General features: G+C 35.9%; 1 protein-coding gene across 24 annotated transcripts in view; it reads left to right on the forward strand.

The window, feature by feature from the left end:
• Nucleotides 1-20160, forward strand: part of P4HA1 (prolyl 4-hydroxylase subunit alpha 1) — a 94936-nt gene that overhangs the window by 9638 nt on the left and 65138 nt on the right. For 13 of the 24 annotated variants that reach the window (XM_081566114.1, XM_081566174.1, XM_081566088.1 and 10 more), the window contains 4 exons: nucleotides 9041-9148; nucleotides 10419-10515; nucleotides 13059-13210; nucleotides 16667-16804. In XM_081566114.1, coding sequence (XP_081422240.1) covers nucleotides 9073-9148; nucleotides 10419-10515; nucleotides 13059-13210; nucleotides 16667-16804 — 463 coding nt within the window. In that variant the 5' untranslated portion in view covers nucleotides 9041-9072. Of the gene's footprint in view, nucleotides 1-7706; nucleotides 7787-9040; nucleotides 9149-10418; nucleotides 10525-13058; nucleotides 13211-16666; nucleotides 16817-20160 lie in introns of those variants that run through there. The other 11 variants (XM_081566217.1, XM_081566206.1, XM_081566195.1 and 8 more) reach the window with 6 other exon arrangements.

The raw sequence follows: 20160 nt of genomic DNA on the forward strand, positions 1-20160 counted from the left end.
TTGATGAATGTGGAAGAGGAGAGTGAAAAAGTTGGCTTAAAGCTCAACATTCAGAAAACTAAGATCATGGCATCTGGTCCCATCACTTCATGGGAATAGATGGGGAAACAGTGGAAACAGTGTCAGACTTTATTTTTTTGGATTCAAAAATCACTGCAGATGGTAATTGCAGCCATGAAATTAAAAGACACTCCTTGGAAGAAAATTATGACCAACCTTGACAGCATATTAAACAACAGAGACATTACTTTGCCAACAAAGGTCCGTCTAGTCAAGGCTATGATTTTTCCAGTAGTTATGTATGGATATGATAGTTGGACTATGAAGAAAGGTGAGTGCCGAAGAACTGATGCTTTTGAACTGTGGGTTGGAGAAGACTCTTGAGAGTCCCTTGGACTGCAAGGAGATCCAACCAGTCCGTCCTAAAGGAGATCAGTCCTGGATGTTCATTGGAAGGACTGTTGAAGGACTGTTGAAGCTGAAAGTCCAATACTTTGGCCACCTGATGCGAAGAACTGAGTCATATGAAAAGACCCTGATGCTGGGAAAGATTGAAGGCAGCAAGAGAAGGGGACAACAGAGGTTGAGATGTTTGGCTGGCATCACCGACTCGATGGACATGAGTTTGGGTAAACTCCGGAAGTTTGTGATGGACAGGGAGGCCCGGCGTGCTGCAGTGCATAGGGTCGCAAAGAGTTGGACATGACTGAGCAACTGAACTGAATGACTAGTGATGTTGAGTTTTTTCATGTTCTTATTGGCCATTTGTAGCTTCTTTGGAGAAATGTCTCTTCAAATCCTTTTTTCATTTAAAAAGTGGATTATTTTTTAATTGTTCTGTTCTAAGAATTCTGTATACTTGATATTAAACTTTTGTTAGATATATGATTTATAATTTTTTTTTTTACCATTATTTTGGTTGTCTTTTCACTTTCCTGAAGAATGAGAGTTTTAAATTTTGATGACTTCCAATTTATTCTTTCCTTGGCTTCCCATGCTTTTTATGTGTCATATCTAAGAAATTATTGTCTAGATATTAATATCTAAGTGCTCAATCAAAGTTATGAAGATTTACACCTCTTTTTTCCCCAAGAGGTTTATAGTGTTAGATTTCAAGATAATCTTTGATACATTTTGAGTTAATTTTAGAGTCAATATACAGTTTTCTTAAATTTATTCCCAGGTAATTAACATATTGGTTGCTGTTGCTCCCGGTGATTGGTTCTTATTTGTATAGAAAGGTCCTTTTCTAAAGGGAATGCTGCTTTTTTGTAAATGATAATTTTTCAAGTAGTATAGCTTGCTTTAAAAAAAAATCAAGACAACCCAGAGGGCTAGGGTGGAAGGGATTTGGGAGGAGGGTTCCGGATAGGGGGGACACATGTGCACCTATGACTGATTCATGTCTATGTATGGCAAAAATCACAATATTGCAAAGTAATTATCCTCCAATTAAAATAAATAAATTAATTTAAAAGAATCAGTCTTTTAGGAAGTTTCATTGAAAGCTCTTCTTTTGGAATAGTTTGCTTTACCACATGTTCCTTGTTGTTGTTTTACTGGCTATGTTGTGTCTGACTCTTTTGCAACCCCATGGACTATAGCCCACCAGTCTCCCCTGTCCATGGGATTTCCTAGGTAAGAATACTGGAGTGGATTGCCATTTCCTCCTCCAGCAGATCTTTCTGACCCTGGGATCAAACCCAAGTCTCCAGCATTGGCAGGTGGATTCTTTACCTCCGAGCTACCTGGGAAGCCCACATATTCCTTGTTTAAGTTTAATAAATCTAAAATGTGTATTGTACAAGATTTTATTTTCCACTTGTATCTTAAGGGTGGCAAAGACGCTGCAGTTGCCTTATCAGGATTTTTTCTGTAAATCAGATATACATACAATTTGTTTTTGAGCAGAAGGGATTGATGGTATTATGCCCTAGTAGAGGTATGGAGTTGATCATTTGAATTTTACTGACCCTATGATTTGACTTGATCTTTTCACTTCAGTGCTACTTTGACTTCACTTTTTAGCTTGCATATTTGTTTATTTATAGAAATACAAATTTTCTGTTAAAAGTGTTTATTAAAATGCAGAAATTGAGTAAATAGAATTGACTGTGATTCCCTCTCAGACAATTGTTAATATTTTTGGAATTCTTTTAATTACTTAAAGAAGCTTAAAGCTTAAAGTTTTAAGCTTTTTACATGTATACCCAAATATATTCTTTAAACTTAGAAATTAGGCTTTAAACTTTCTCATGTTTATATTTAACACTCTCTAAACTAGAAAATAAACTTAGAGTTTAAGAATTTAAATTTCTAAAGAATTGTTGTGTTTTATATTATTGCTGTTTTTAATATTCTAACCAATATTTATTGATATTCATGTTATGAGACACATAGTTTCATTAACAAAGAGAAGATACTGCAAATTCGTCAGATGAGAAATATATAGACTATGTTAATTGGAAATACCAGCATTTTTACAAGCCACAAGGAGAGCATGTATAATTTAATGTTTACTTCTTTTACTTCTTCCCTCCCACTGCCTCTGTCCACTTTTTCTCCCACTCAAATTCCTAAATTATAAAGCCTGTGCATTTGTTTGCTAGTAGATTGGGCTTCTTGGTCCTTTTACTGCCTTAGCCAAGGGTTGGGGTTGCCTGGGCTTCCCACAATTCTCCCAAGTCACCTCTTTTTCCATGTCCTTTGAGACACTCTTGGCAACAAATCCAGTTATTCTTGTGCTCTTGCCCTACATCCAAAAGTAATATTTCTTAAGTGTCTTCTAGGTGTCAGGCATTGTCCAAGGCACTTTCATCCGAAGTACTGCTGATTTTTTATTATTAGCTGGTAGTCAAGTTTGGCCTCATATTAGATATCTTACCTTTTTGCTTATTCTGCTTCCCTTTAAAAGGACCTCCAAATAAAGGTCGACATTACTGATGACATTTTTCTAAATTGCTGGACTCCTAGTCTCACTTACGGTAATTTTTGTCTTTTTCCTGCTCTGGGAAAAAGAATCCTGATACTTTATACTATATTGGGAAATGTATGCATTGCTAACTAAAGTGTTTGAAATAATTGAGAGGTATATTATACAATTTAAAATACACAGTTTAAAAATCAGTGAAGAATGGCACCGTTTTGATTATAAATAAGATTTGTTTCTTTCTCAAACTTTCCCCTCAGCCTACATTTATTATTAAAATGTTTCTGGTTTAGGGGAACTTGACTTTCCTAGTTGAAATAGAAACTTTAAATATTGAGCTTAACTTCAATTGTGAATCCAGTTTAAATATTAAAAAAAAAATGGATTAAAATCGTATTTATTCTTAAACTTTGTATCTCATATATATTTATTGAATTTCTAAAATTAAGAAAAACATTTAAAAGATCATTGAAAAATATTGCTTTTTGGTGATAGGGAATAGAGAGGAATAAATATATGAGAATTATTTACCTTTTTAGTTTGCCTTAAAGAAACAGGGTTGATGAGTGAAAGAGTGTGTGTGTGTATGTGTATATATATATATTTATTTATTTTTTTAGATCTGATGTCAGATCTTATTTATTTGTCACTCTTGGAACATCTCATTTTTGACTGGACTCAGAAGTTCTCAGAGAGGACAGCCTCCATCTCTTGGTAATCTGTTTTTGCCATTTTTCTTTGGCTTCCTTCATTCTCTTGGCCAAAAGTTTAGCATATTCTGCAGCCTTTTCCTTATTTTTCTTAGTACACTGTTTCTTCAGAGCAATAGGCCAGCATTTGTGTTGCAGAACGTGTAGATTAACATGACGCTGAATTTTGGGTGCTTTGGGTAGCGGGTTTCTTACCTTCTTTGTTTAAGGGCTTTCTCACAATATATTGGTGGGTATCTTCTTCTTTAGAGAGGAGAGAAAATATATTAATTAGGACTCTGGGTTAAACAGAAATCTTAACTCATACTAATCCGTAATGGAATTTAAGAATTGTGGCGATAGGAAGTTGTCTTAACAACAGAGGTCAGGAGTATGATTAAATTTCAAGAATAATTGGAACATCAGCATGTTTTCTTCTGTCTCTTGTCTGTCTTCCTCTCTATGTATGTGCATCATTTTTAAATCTTTCTAGATAAGCTTCATTCACTTGGTCCCTAACTTTTCCTGAACTTTATTTATAAAATAGTTCAGACATTCAAAGAGTGCCTGCCACCTCTTTTCTCAGTTTCATTTTCAAATTTTCTGACAACTTTGAATGGCCGCTTGGTCAGGGAGAAGTATCATGCTATGTAACATGACTGGTAAAACTATGGGAATGAATTAAAGGTGAACTGGGGCAGTTAAAAAGGTAGAAGGGGGCAATTTCTAGAAGAAAGAGTAGGGATGATTGAGGTGCCATATAGGGAAAAACAAGCGTGTGTTTTGAAATGATCTTACCTTCAGATTACTTCTGACAGGGAAGACTGAGCTTTGGAAGAACCTCTGAAAGACAGCCTACATAGCACTTTCGGTTAAGGGCAGTATCTTGGTTTAGAGGTTCTCTCCAATCATATCCTAAACTGCTGTTTCATTGGAATGATGCCAAAGACTGGGTTCACTGCTCAAGTACAGAAAATTGTGGCACAGAGGCTAGCATGACTTCTGGGTTTTTAATTGAAAAGTTGGTTATACCATTGAAGCACTCATCCCAGATTTTATGTATGTACCAGAGATGCAGCTCACTCTCTTTGGGAGCAGAAGTATGACTGGGTTCTTAGAGTTAAGTTAAAGCAAATGGCAATTGGCAGAGCGGTTACAGGGAAGAACAGAAAAATAACTGGTTCTATTAGCAATCACTCTTAGTTGTCTTGGAAAATCCATCCTGCTTATATGCAAGAGACATTCTGTCTAGATGTATATACCACACTGCAGTGGCCTGAATTAGCAGCTTGAATGTGTGTTGATCTTTTGTGCTGACCTTAAAAACTGTCAGAAAGATTAAAGTCTAACACAGATGTCACGAAAACCAACAGTTGAGTATGGAATTTGTATGAGGAAAAATAATCTTAAAGTTGGAACCCTCTAAAAGAAGGTTTGGAACAAGTTGTGGAAGATGTGGACTGTTAGAAGGAGCCCTGTGAAAAGTTTTTCGTGTCAGAGAAAGTTTATATTAGAATATCAAGCATTCTTTAGTCTGCCTAATTTTTGAGTGATTTGTTTGGGAAAGACAGACTTGTTAATGTTGCATTTTTTTTCTTGGAAGAAAAATGTTAGACCAAAAGGCTAATAGAATTATTTGCCAGATGCCCTGTTCTAGTAATCCATTGAATAACCTAAATATACAATTCAGTGAATCCTGATAACTCAGAGTCATATTTACAATGTAGTAGAACTGTTTTAAGATCTGTTCCCAGGTTTGGTTGATCTGTGAGTATGTGGGACTGGACTTTCCTAGAAGAAGGACTGTAGGAAAGTTTTAGATAAATAGTACACTTTGCATTTTATTTTTGTCCAGGTCTACCAGAGAATAGGTTTCCCAGGTTGTTGTTTCTTTATAGTTTTAAAAATATTTAAAATTAAAAAAAATTTTTTAATTTAAAAATATTCATGCATTTCAAACATTATATGTAATATATATACAGATTATTTATAGATTAATAAACACTCATGAAGCTGCCATCCAACCAAGAACCAAAATATTATGAGTAACTTATCCATACTGTTTCAGTAATAAATTTTATTCCTGTATAAATTTGTCTTTGTATCTGACTCTTCTTTGTCTTTCTTTCCTTTCCTCCTTCCTCCCTTTCTCCCTTCTCTTCTTTTCAGTCTTTCTTTCATTGTGTCTTCTCTGAGATCTGAGATTTACCTTTCTTTTGAAGAAGATTGCATCCTCTTTAACCCATTTAAATTCTATTTCAAGCTTGTTTGAGAATTTAGAACAGAAGGCATTTATATCTTACTGTTTTTGATAAAACCCTAACGTCTTTGGGGATGCTTTACTCTTAGTTGTACATAATGATTGCTTTGCACACTGCTAATTGAACAAAGGTGGTAATAAATGGAAGTGAGACATAGTAAATAAAGAAACAATTATGTTTTAAATCTTGTTTTTCATTTGAATTTACAAGTAAGGAATATGTTCATTTTAAGTTTCTTGACATATAGTACTATCATTAGGTACTTTAAATTTAGTTGTTAAATTTGTTTAATGTTCGTTTGATAGGCAAAAACTAGCTATCTTATTTCAACTTCTTGTGTCCCTGATTACTGATGAGTGAGTTTTTGTTTTGGTGTGTTTAGTTAACTGTAATTCCTCTTTTGTGGCTTTCTGGGTTCTTAACCCACTTATAGTTATGTGAAAAATGGCATTGATAGTTTGATAGGGATTACATTGAATCTAGGAGAAGGCAATGGCACCCCACTCCAGTACTCTTGCCTGGAAAATCCCATGGACGGAGGAGCCTGGTAGGCTACAGTCCATGGGGTCGCTAAGAGTCGGACACGACTGAGCGACTTCACTTTCACTTTTCCCTTTCATGCACTGGAGAAGGAAATGGCAACCCACTCCAGTGTTCTTGCCTGGAGAATCCCAGGGACGGCGGAGCCTGGTGGGCTGCCGTCTATGGGGTCGCACAGAGTCGGACACGACTGAAGCGACTTAGCAGCAGCAGCAGCAGCAACATTGAATCTATGGGCTTCCCTGGTGGCTCAGATGGTAAAGAATCCGCCTGCAATGCGGGAGACCTGGGTTCAATCTCTAGGTTGGGAAGAGCCCCTGTAGGAAGGCATGGGACCTACTCCAGTATTCTTGCCTGGAGAATCTCCATGGACAGAGAAGCCTGGTGGGCTACAGTCCACAGGCTCACAAAGAGTCAGACACTTCCCTGGTGGCTCAGATGGTAAAGAATCTGACTGCAATGCAGGAGACCTGAGTTCAATCCCTGGGTTGGGAAGATCCTCTGGGTAAGGGAACAGCTACCCACTCCAGTATTCTGGCCTGGAGAATTCCATGGACAGAGGAGCCTGGTGGTCTACAGTCAATGGGGTCGCAAAGAGTTGGACGCTACTGAGTGACTTTCACTTTCAGCCCACCTATCTGCTGATGTCTTGGGTTTTTTTTATTGATTTGTAGGAGTTCCTTAAATGAGCTCTGTTTTCTTTAGTTTCCTAGTTTATAGTTTAGTTTTTATTAAAAAAAATATATAAACCTAAATTATTTTGTGTATTTTAATTCCATCTGGCTTTTGATAGATTGTCTTAAGTTTAAAAATTCTCTTTTCAGAGGTCCAGTAACTTTTGTTGTTTTGTTTTTTGTTGGTCATGACTCTTTATTTCATCTAGAATAAAGAAATTTTCAAGCTTTTTTGGTAATTTCTGTAGGCCAGTGTTTCTTGATTCATTGTGAGGTTTAAGGACAATGAAAGATGACAGAAACTTTAGTGACAAAATACATTTTAGCAGTGAAAAAAATGATAACTTCTTATCTGACAGATCTAAACTTTCTCATCAGAGTTAATGTTTAGACAACATTTCTGGTTAGCCTTCTCTTGGTACAGCAAAAGCATTTGTATTTGCCGGAAATAACATTCATTTATGAAGAAATTATGGCAGAAAGCTGTTGCAACAGTGAGAAAATTCTAGACTGTTGAGACAGCCCAGGATTTTGAAAAAACCTTGTGCTTTGGCAAGAGCCCAGGAGAGGAAGTGTCTGCATCTGCTACATTCTAGAAGCCTTCCCAAGGAGTTACTGTAAGGCAGCCAAGAGAACAGTGTATTTCACTACTGTGTGGTTCTGGAGGAGGAAACTTAGGAGGACTTCCAGCATGTCAGTTTCTGTGGTGATCTATTTTTATTGATTCAAGTTAGGCGGAAAATGGTGTGTGTGTGTGTGTGTGTGGTGTGTGTGTGTGAGAGAGAGAGAGAGAGATTGGGAGTTTTCTAATGTGGAAAATGGTGTGTGTGTGATAGGGAGTTTTCTAATGTGGACTTGAACCTGTTGCTTTCGGTGAAGTCTCTTGGGGAGAATCAGAGGTGCCTGCACAAAGAGGAATAGGGTGACAAGTGAGAATAAGCAATGGGTGTCTGTTATTGGGGTAAACAGTATTGCGGGGTAACTTGTTTTTCTGTAAGGTAATGAAGAACTTAAAAGTCCATGTTTATGTGGAGAGAAGAGTGCTAACAGGGCCTTTGGGAAAGCAGGGTAAAATCTGCTGGTTAGTTGAAAATCTGCATCTGCCATGAAGAATCCATTCCAGAAAAGAAAGAAAGACAGAAGGGCTTTGCTGCCAGTTTTTTTTTTTTTTTTTTTTTTGAATGCTACAGCTATGTACTGGGCTAAGGATTTTTTACGTAGAACACAGTAGATAAGAGAAAAAACTCGACATTGGGTCCTTTGAGAGAGATTACTAGCCTAAATCGACAACTTGCTAGCTTAAATACCACACTGTTCACCTATTTAATGTTCATGATTGGTTGATTTTGAGTAGTTTCACAGTGTTCTTATATTTTGGAACATATTCATCACCTCCAAACCTACAACTTTTAATTGAACTTATTTTAAAATTTAAAGCCATTGTAGGGAAACGATGGACCAAGTTAGGAATTAAGGGGATTAATCAGAAAGCTCTGAAACATTTGGTCCCTTTAAATATATTCTAACATTTTAGAATGTATTTTGGTAGTACTTAAATTAAGTTACTGTAATAAAATAGTATATTTTAATGGGAAATTCATGACTTAGATCTAGATCACAAAGTAAACTTAATGAAAAAGTATACTACTATCCAGTTGATCTAACTGTAGTAGTAACTAAAGAGAAAACAAACAGCATTTTTAAGCGTATATTATCATGGTGACAGCAAACATGTATATTTTTCTTTTAACATGAAATATCAAGTGAGTACTCTTCTATGAAAAATAAGATAGTAGCTATTACTAAGTTATTAAATCAGTTTACTAGAATTAACAGTGTTCTATGGGCAATCTTAAAGTCTGACTTACATTTTATTCATAGGAAAAACAGGTTAGGAACTTTTCCTATCCTTCCTTTTCTTAAATAATGGCCATATTTCTCTTATAGGTGTGTGAGCCTGTAAAATTAAACCTTTGAAGATGATCTGGTATATTTTAGTTGTAGGGATTCTACTTCCCCAGTCTTTGGCCCATCCAGGCTTTTTTACTTCTATTGGTAAGTCTTAATTATTTTGTTGTTACTGTTTTAGTGTTTAAAATTTTCCTTTTTTTCAAATTTTGAAATTGGTAAAAACAAATACATTGTATTCTCAGGGACTGAAACATTACTTCAGTCCCTACCCCTCTAAAAATCTTTCTTTTAAAGTCATTTTTTTTCTTCATATTTAAATATTTAAGTTTTTCTGATTGCCAAAACTTAGTAAAGCATACAAAAGAAAATTCTCTGGTAGAGTCTACCTGGCAAATCACTTAATGTATATATACTTAGTCTTTTATATTTTCCTATATGCATACTTTATGTGTTTTAAAAGAGGTGTTTTCCTACATCCTGTTGACCAGTTTTACGCTTATGTGATTGTGGAGCTAAATAAAACACAAGCAGGTATATTTATGACACTTAATTTTGGGATGTAAAATGATGAGTTTTCTCATCCTATTGGGGCTTCCCTAGTGGTTCAGACCAGAGAAGACAATGGCAACCCACTCCAATTCTCTTGCCTGAAAAAACCCATGGATGAAGGAGCCGGGTGGGCTACAGTCCATGGGATTGCTAAGAGTCAGACACGACTGAAGCAACTTAGCAGCAGCAGCAGCAGCGGCTCAGACAGTAAAGAATCTGCCTGAAATGTAGACCTGGGTTTGATCCCTGAGTCAGGAAGATCCCCTGGAGAAGGGAATGGCTACCCACTCCAGTGTTCTTGCCTGGAGAATCCCATGGACAGAGAAGCCTGGTGGGCTACAGTCCATGTGGTCGCAAAGAGACACAATTGTGCAACTTTTTTCTCTCATCCCATTAGGAATAACTAAATATGGATATTTGAATTTCAGTTGTGAAGTATACTTTTTGTTGGTGTGGTCTTTGTCAAATTGAATAAGAATTTAATTCTCAGTAGTCTCAAAACCCAAAAAAGATGAGGGGGGAGATAGGGAAGAAGAAATGTTGATCCTTGGAAAGTAATGTTTTGAAATTAAAAAATAAATTCTTAGATGAACAGACAATTTGTCAATATGGTCCAAGCTTGCAGAATTAAGTAGCTTGAAAATTAGAATTGGACCACATGCCTAGAAAAGTTTGGGGCTTAATTTTTATCTGTTTGGTTTTAAAAAGAGAAAAAAAAAAATGATGCTCTCTCCAGCATATCTGGTTCATGCCAGTTAAATCCTTTCATTAAATGAAGCATTCTCAATCATTCTTAAATTATTCTAGAAAACTTGTTTTGACAGTATGGGTATTTGATAACTTCCTTCTCTTTTCCTCTTTCTAGGTCAGATGACTGATTTGATTCATACTGAAAAAGATCTGGTGACTTCCCTGAAAGACTATATAAAGGCAGAAGAGGACAAATTAGAACAAATAAAAAAGTAAGCCAAGTGTTTTACTTATTATGACTGACTCCACCTGGGTGTTTACTTCCTGGCTAAAACATTCTTTAAGTGAAAATGAAAGCCCTTTGTTAGTCTTAAAAGGCCAGATAAGGGCTAAAATAGGACCACAGAAAACAAAAGTTAGGCCCAATTAAAGACTTCATGTGGAAGAATATGGTTTGAGATAAGAATGTAAATAGATACAGGTAATTAACTGACAGTTGTTTTTTTTTTTTTAATAGTTGCTAACATCTTCAGTCCAGTTCAGTTCAGTCGCTCAGTTGTGTCTGACTTTTTGCGACCCCATGAATCGCAGCATGCCAGGCCTCCCTGTCCATCACCAACTCCCGGAGTCTACCCAAACCCATGTTCATTGAGTCGGTGATGCCATCCAGCCATCTCATCCTCTGTCGTCCCCTTCTCCTCCTGCCCCCAGTCCTTCCCAGCATTAGGGTCTTCTCCAATGAGTCAACTCTTTGCATGAGGTGGCCAAAGTATTGGGAGTTTCAGCTTCAACATCAGTCCTTCCAATGAACACCCAGGACTGATCTCCTTTAGGATGGACTGGTTGGATCTTCTTGCAGTCCAAGGGACTCTCAAGAGTCTTCTCCAATACCACAGTTCAAAAGCATCAATTCTTCGGCGCTCAGCTTTCTTCACCATCCAACTCTCACATCCATATATGACTACTGGAAAAACCATAGCCTTGACTAGACGGACCTTTGTTGGCAAAGTAATGTCTCTGCTTTTAAATATGCTATCTAGGTTGGTCATAACTTTCCTTCCAAGGAGTAAGTGTCTTTTAATTTCATGGCTGCAATCACCATCTGCAGTGATTTTGGAGCCCAAAAATATAAAGTCTGACACTGTTTCCACTGTTTCCCCATCTATTTGCCATGAATTGATGGGACCAGATGCCATGATCTTAGTTTTCTCAATGTTGAGCTCTAAGCCAACTTTTTCACTCTCCTCTTTCACTTTCATCAAGAGGCTCTTTAGTTCTTCTTTGCTTTCTGCCACAAGGGTGGTGTCATCTGCATATCTGAGGTTATTGATATTTCTCCCAGCAATCTTGATTCCAGCTTGTGTTTCTTCCAGCCCAGCGTTTCTCATGATGTACTCTGCATATAAGTTAAATAAGCAGGGTGACAATATATAGCCTTGACGTACTCCTTTTCCTATTTGGAACCAGTCTGTTGTTCCATGTCCAGTTCTAACTGTTGCTTCCTGCCCTGCATACAGGTTTCTCAAGAGACAGGTCAGATGGTCTGGTATTCCCATCTCTTTCAGAATTTTCCACAGTTCATTGTGATCCACACAGTCAAAGGCTTTGGCATAGTCAATGAAGCAGAAATAGATGTTTTCTGGAACACTCTTCCTTTTTCGATGATCCAGCAGATGTTGGCAATTTGATCTCTGGTTCCTCTGCCTTTTCTAAAACCAGCTTGAACATCTGGAAGTTCACGGTTCATGTATTGCTGAAGCCTGGCTTGGAGAATTTTGAGCATTACTTTACTAGCGTGTGAGATGAGTGTAATTGTGCGGTAGTTCGAGCATTCTTTGGCATCGCCTTTCTTTGGGGTTGGAATATCGTCTATCTAATATCTATCTTCTATCTAATATCTTCTATCCTCCCTAATCAAGCAGTTTTCCACTGCTATTTATCCTTAGTTTTATGGTTGCATTCTAGAGATTACAGTGGTAAGTATAGTATTATTTAATTGATACGGTTTTTCTTCAAATGCTGATTTATCTTTAATTGACTCAGGTTCATAGTTAATCCTGACCTGAGAGTTCCTAGCCTTTGTTTAATGGGTAGTTAAGTAGTCAGGTTTTTTTTTTTTTTTAAGATTTATTTATTTATTTATTTTTGGCTGTGCAGGGTCTTCATGGCTTCGCTAAGACTGTCTCTAGTTGCAGTGCATGGGCTTCTTGTTGCAGTGGCTTCTCTTGTTGCATACCTGGCCTCTAGGTGCATGGGCTTCGGTAGTTGTGCATGGGCCTAGTTGCCACTCAACATGTAGGATCTTCCTGGTGTGGGGATCAAACCTGTGTCCCCTGTGTTGGCAAGCAGATTCTTAACCACTGGACTATCAGGGAAGACCCAGTTTTTCTGTTTTAAAATATAGTTTCTGAGTACAAAATTTTTCTATAAGTGTGATTTAAATGAATATGTAACTGAATTTGGATTGGGCTGATTTGTACTTTGTAATAATCAATTATTTGTACTTGCAGGGAAATAAATTTTTAGATTCTTACTAGAGGGGTCCAATCAACTTTTACTAAGATATGTTACATTTACTGTAACCATTTGGGAGAAAGAAAAAACTAAAGAAGTCTTTTAATTTTTCCAAATTAGATTTTATCTGCAAGAGAATCTTGCTTTTTAAAAAATCTTTATAATTTTGCTTAAAAAAAATTTTAGGTATAGTTTTAACTCAAAAACCTCTAATCTTTCTTGAGTGCTTTACTAAATTATGTTCTTCCTCATTAAGTGTGTATATACTTTATGTATATTCCATTTATGTCTTACATTTTAGATGGGCAGAGAAATTAGATCGGTTAACCAGCACAGCGACAAAAGATCCAGAAGGATTTGTTGGACACCCTGTAAATGCATTCAAATTAATGAAACGTCTGAACACTGAGTGGAGTGAGTTGGAGAATCTGGTCCTAAAGGATATGTCAGATGGTAAGTCAGATGGTAAAACTAAGGAGCCAAAAAAAAAAAAGCATTTTTGCTACAACATGTAGAAATGCCAAAAGAAGTGGTAAATTCAGTTCACAGAACATCAGGTGTTCAGTCTTATAATCAAATTATTGCTGAAATGTGTTTGATTTGACTAGAGTTAATTTAGCCTAGATCCTGAATTCTTGATTTAAAAAAAAAATGAGTAAGAACTGAAAACAAAGAAAACTAAAATTTTATTCTTAAAAAAGTAATTTCTATTATTCATTTGCTTAACACTGGTCCTTTTGAAATATACTAAAGTAAATCAATTATTGGCATATAGCTTCATTTCTTTTTTGTTTTGTTTTTTTTTTCCACCCCGACTCACCTGCAGCCCGAAATATAGCTTCATTTCTGAGGGTAATCATTTGCATTTTAGGATTAAAAATTTATGGATAGTTTTTTATCTTCTAATCAATTGTTAATGTACTGGGAGTGGTACTGATAAGGGAAAACATTAGCTGTGTTTTACCTAGTACTTTGAAGCTTAGGATTGTTTTGCTTAACATAAACTATAAATTTAAAAACTGAGACTACAAACAGTAATAATGAGTGTCCTTCTCAATGAAACAATAAAATTGTAGTTGGAGTAATGAGATGTTTTAGACATTTAAGTAATATATACAGAAAACTAAGTCTGAAGTTTAAGGAAGTAAAGGTATTATTATGCTTAGTACTTAGTATTTATTTGTTGAATGATTGAAGATGGCAAAAAAAGAAAAAAAAAGAACTGAGCCAGGTGTGTAGGTGAAATACTCCAAGGGTGCTTTCAAGTGTTTGTGAGCAGTAAACTAAACTGTTATGCATAGGAGAGGAAAACCTCGCTAAGAAAAATTAAGGCAAGCAAGTATAAATATTTTGACGTGAGAAGGAAATACCTGTGATCGTTTGCTCTCTTATATAACACCATGACACTATTTTTAAGGTCATATATATTCATATATATATGTGTTTGTATATATATATATACATATACACACATTTATTATTAAAAAAAATAAACCCTTAAGTAATGACCTGTATGACCTAAGTGTTTTTAAAATAAGATAAGCCTTAAGACTTTGGTATTTTAATCTGTGGTAGCACCCCATAATGCCATAGTAGATATACATTTTCTCTTATTGGAGAGGATTTTAAGCAACTTCTAGATTTTTTTTGAGGCATAAAAAACATTACAGTTCTCTGTAAAACTTGCTTGTAAAAATTCTGTGTGGATTTTGTGAATTAAAACTAAAGAATATGCTTAATATGAACGTAGACCTCTTCAGCTAGTTGTTTATTTATACATTTCAATTAACATAAAAATACCTGGCCTTTTGATGATCAGAGTATGTGCATAGTTGATTATAAGTAAATGAGAACGGAGGGAAGTTTCATACCTAACTTTGATCTGCAAATGATGACACATATATTATTCAAATTTTAAATCACTTTTTGTTTTTGTTGTATTGATTTATTAAGGGAGTATTTAGTATCCATTTTCCTTCGGAGTTTTATGTGCGTACTTGTGGTTAGTTGCCCAGTTGTGTCCAACTCTTTACAACCCTTTGGACTGTAGTCTGCCAGGCTCCTCTGTTCATGGGATTTTTTTCCTTAATACATATATTTTATTGAAGTATAGTTGACTTACAATGTTTCAGGTACACAGCAAGGTGATTCAGTTATATACATGCATATATTATTTTTGAAATTATTTTCCATTATAGATTTTTACAAGATATTGACTATAGTTCCTTGTGTTATACAGTAAACCTTTGTCGCTTGTTGTATATCTGTATTTTTTAATTAGAAATTTAGCATTTTATTCATAGTAAAAAAGTATAATCAAAATGTCATACATTTTTTAGTTAGGCAAAATTTGATAAGTTTTCTAGAGTGTATATATTATATATGTATACAAAAACTTTGCTACTGTGCTTGATAAAGGCTTGAAAACATAAAAAAAAGAGATGGGGAAATTGGAAAACATAAACTAAGTGAAATGGGAGCACTGAATATAAAATAGAAAAAGTGAAACAAAGTGAATAAAAGTAAAAGATCATCATGTAGTTCCATGGAATGTTTTTTAGGCAAAAATACTGGAGGAAGTTGCAATTTTCCTCCTCCAGGGGATCTTGCTGATCAGGGATCAAATCTCCTGTGTCTCCTTCTTTGAAGGCAAATTCTTAACCTGCTGAGCCATCAGGGAAGCCCTAGGAGTTACATAGTTATCTGTAATTAGTTTCTGAATTTGATTTTTGCTATATTTTATGTAAAACATTTTAAAATTAATGTTAGGATTTATATAGAACAAACCTTGATGAACACTATATTCGATAATTAAATAGATGTAAGTATATTTTAATAAGTGAGCTTATGCAATACTCTGAAATATGTAATTATTTCTTCCTTCTCCTTAAAGAATTCCACCAAACTTTATATATTTACACATTTATGTGATATGTGGCACATGGCAGAAGAAAACAGAACTTTAAGAGCATACATTTTATCTGAAAATATAATTTGTTGCCAGTGAATGTGGTTTTCAAGTCTTTAAATCTGTTTACTTTTCAAGCTGCAAGCTTAGCAGAGGCTGTACTGTGTAACTAAAAACTCAATTATTAGTTGATCTTTACCTATTCATATAGATACAATTTATGCAGTGACCTCAGATTACATAAGCAACATTAAAAATGGTTTGGGAAGATTTAACAAGTTAGAGGTATATATCAAGTCTCATTCAGTGTATTTAATTTTTTTTTGTTACACATGATATAGTGGAAAATTATAATGATATAGATTTTAAAGAAATCTTTATAAGACTTATGATGGAAATTAAAAGTCTGTGAGGTTCTAGAGTCTTTTCTTCCAACTTTATTGAGATATAATTGACATATGATACTGTAGAAGTTTAAAGTGTACAGTACAATGATTTGACTTACACACATTATGGAATGATTATCACAGTTAGTTTAGTGAACGTTCATCATCCCATGTAGTTACAAAATTTAAGAAATACAAAAAAATGTTTTTCCTTGTAATGAGAACTCTTAGGATGTAGTCTCTTTTATGGAGCAATGTTAATTTATTGTGTTGTACATTACATCCTCCATACTTATTTATGTTATACCTGAAACTGTGCCTTTTGGCTGCCTTCCTCCAAATCCCCTATACCCCTACCGCCTGCCTCTGATAACCACACACCTGATCTCTTTTTGTATGAGTTTGTTTTTGAAATATAATTGCCCTACAACACTATGTTAGTTCTTGTTATACAACATATTGATCCTATATTTCTGTGTATTTCAAAATGATCACCATGAGAAGTCTAGGTATGAAATGTCATCACCGTCCAGATATATTACATTATCAACTATGTTCCCAGCATTGTACATTTCAAACTTGTGTCTAAATCTTTTTTCACTCCTCTCTTTTAAGGTTTTATCTCTAACCTAACCATTCAGAGACAGTACTTCCCTAATGATGAAGATCAGGTTGGGGCAGCCAAAGCTCTGTTGCGTCTCCAGGACACCTACAATTTGGATACTGATACCATCTCAAAGGGTGATCTTCCAGGTAAGAATTCTTGTAGCCTATAAAAAAACCCATCTCCTGGCTTCTCTGTTCAGTCCATTAGGACAATATTAATATAAGAAGAGTTTAGTATTTAAAAATTTTTAACTTTAGTTTGTTTCACAGCCTTTGAGGTCAAAACAACCTTTTCTCTAGTTCTTAATAGTTGTGGATAAGCTGCTAGCTTGTTACTGTGAAAGCCTGTGATTATAGGGACTAACTTAAGCAATTTTAGCATGAAGGAAAAAGAAACTATTTTTCCAAATGTCTTTCTTTAGAATACCAATGTTTGTATGTAAAATTATAAAGGAATTGATAAAGTTTGTATGTTCAGTAATTTAAAACCAAGACATTGAGTGTGTGCTGATTTTTAGTATTCTATAGTATGAAACATCCTGCTTTCTGACTTCTTTTTCGCAAAACACTTTTTTTTAATACTTTTATTTATTTTTGGCTGTGCTGGATGTTTGTTGCTTCATGTGGGATTTCTGCAGTTGCAGAGTGGGAGCTACTCTAGTTGCAGTATTCCAGCTTCTCATTGCAGTGGCTTCTCCTGTTGCAGAGCACAGGCTCTAGGGCACTCAGGCTTCAGTAGTTATGGAGAATGGAATCAGTAGTTGAGTGTGGGCTCTAGAGTGTGGGCTTAGTATTTGGCACACACGCTTAGTTGCCTCATGGCATGTGGGATCCTCCTGGACCAGGGATTAAACTGGTGTCCATGTATTGCAAGGTGGACTGTCAACCACTGGACCACCAGGGAAGCCCCCAAACCCTCTTTTTTTAAGTTACAGCTGATTTCATGATAATCTGTTTAATTTTTTTATTGTGAAAAGAACATAAAAACAAAATTTACCATTTTAACCAGTTCTAAATATGCAGTTTATGGCATTAAATGCATTTGCATTTTTATGCAACCATTATTGCCATCTATCTGCATAGCTCTTTTCATCTTGTGAAACTGAAGCTCTATACTCATTAAACAATAACTCCCCAAACCCCACTTTCCCAGCCCCAAGCAACTATCATTCTACTTTTTGTCTCTGATTTTGACTACTATAAGTACGTCATGTAAGTAGAATCATACAGTGTTTGCCTTTTTGTGACTAGCTTATTTCACTTAGGGTGATGTCCTTCAAGGGTCATCCATGTTGTTGTATATGTTGAAACTTCCTTCATTTTTAAGGATGAATAATGTTCCATTGCATGTATCCATATTTTGTTATGCATTCATCTGTCAGTGGACACTTGGGCTCCTTCCACATGGCAGCTATTGTGAATAATGCTGCTGTGAACAAGGGTATACAAATAGCTCTTCAAGACACTGCCTTTCATTCTTGAGTATATACCCAGAAGTGGAGTTGCTGGATCAGATGGTAATTCTATTTTTAATTTTTGAGAAGACACCATACTCTTTTCCATAGTAGATAAACCATTTTACATTCCCAACAGTGCACAAGGGTTCCAGTTTCTCCAGACCGTTGCCTACACTGATTATTTTCTTTTTTTAAGTTATTTGTTTACACAAATTTCATATATACAGAAAATTATAGAGAATAACATTCATGAGCTTGCCACCTAGCATGCATATTAATATTGTACCTTATTTGCCACATAATTATGTATTTATTTGTTTATTTTTAATTGGAGGATAATTACTTTACAATTGGAGAAGGAAATGGCAACCCACTCCAGCATTCTTGCCTGGAGAATCTCCATGAACAGAGGTGTCTGATGGGCTACAGTCCATGGGATCTCAAAGAGTTGTACACGACTGAGCAACTAGGCACAATTACTTTACAATACTGTGATGGTTTTTGTCATACATTAGCATGAATTGGCCATAGGTACACATGTCCCCTCCCTTTTGAAACCCCCTCCCTCCTCCCTTCCACCCCATGCATCTAGGTTTTCACAGAGCACTGGCTTTGGGTTCCCTGCGTCAAATATCAAACTCCCACTGGCTATCTGTTTTACATATGGAAATGTATATGTTTCAATGCTATTCTCTCAAAACATCCCAACCTCTCCTTCCCCCACTGTGTCCAAAAGTCTGTTCTTTATGTCTGTGTCTCCTCTGATGCCCTGCACATAGGATCATTGGTACTGTCTTTCTAGATTCCATATGTATGAGTTAATATACAATATTGTCTTTCTCTTTCTTATTTACTTCACTCTGTATAATAGGCTCTATGTTTATTCATCTCATTAGAACTGACTCAAATTCATTCCTTTTTATAGCTGAGGAATATTCCATTGTGTATATGTACCAGTTTCCTTATCCATTTATCTGTCTATGGACATATGGGTTGCTTCCACGTCCAGTTCAGTTCAGTCGCCCAGTCATGCCTGACTCTCTGTGACACTATGGACTGCAGCATGCCAGGCTTCCCTGTCCATCACCAACTCCTGGAGCTTGCTCAAACTCATATCCATCGAGTTGGTGATGAGATCCAACCATCTCATCCTTGTCGTCCCCTTCTCCCACCTTCAATCTTTCCCAGGGTCTTTTCCAATGAGTCAGCTCTTTGCATCAGGTGGCCAAAGTATTGGAGTTTCAGCTTCAGCATAAGTCCTTCCAATGAATATTCAGAATTGATTTCCTTTAGGATTGAACTGGTTTGATCTCCTTGCAGTCCAAGGGACTCTCAAGAGTCTTCTCCAACACCACAATTCAAAAGCATCAATTCTTCAGCACTCAACTTTCTTTATAGTCCAACTCTCATATCCATACATGACTACTGGAAAAATCATACCTTGACTAGACGGACATTTGTCGGCAAAGTAATGACTCTGCTTTTTAATATGCTGTCTAGATTGGTCATAGCTTTTTTTCCAGGGAGCAAGCGTCTTTTAATTTCATGGCTGCAATCACCATCTGCAGTGATTTTGGAGCCCAAAAAAAGAGTCTCTCACTGTTTCCATTGTTTCCCCATTTATTTGCCATGAAGTGATAGGACCAGATGCCATGATCTTAGTTTTTTGAATGTTGAGTTTTAAGCCATCATTTTCACTCTCCTCTTTCACTTTCAAGAGGCTCTTTAGTTCTTCTTTGCTTTCTGCCATAAGGGTGGTGTCATCTGCATATCTGAGATTATTGATATTTCTCCTGGCAATCTTGATTCCAGCTTGTGCTTCATCCAGCCCGGCATTTAGCATGATGTACTCTGCATATAAGTTAAATAAGCAGGGTGACAGTAAACAACTTTGACGTAATCCTTTCCCAATTTGGAACCAGTCCGTTATTTGATGTCCAGTTTTAACTGTTGTTTCATGACCTACGTAAGATTTCTTAGGAGGCAGGTCAGGTAGTCTGGTATTCTCATATTTCCACAGTATGTTGTGATCCACACAGTCAAAGG

This window comes from Giraffa tippelskirchi, chromosome 2 (genome assembly GCF_054371585.1).
Source record: "Giraffa tippelskirchi isolate mGirTip1 chromosome 2, T2T-mGirTip1v1.2.pri, whole genome shotgun sequence".
Lineage (NCBI taxonomy): Eukaryota > Metazoa > Chordata > Mammalia > Artiodactyla > Giraffidae > Giraffa > Giraffa tippelskirchi.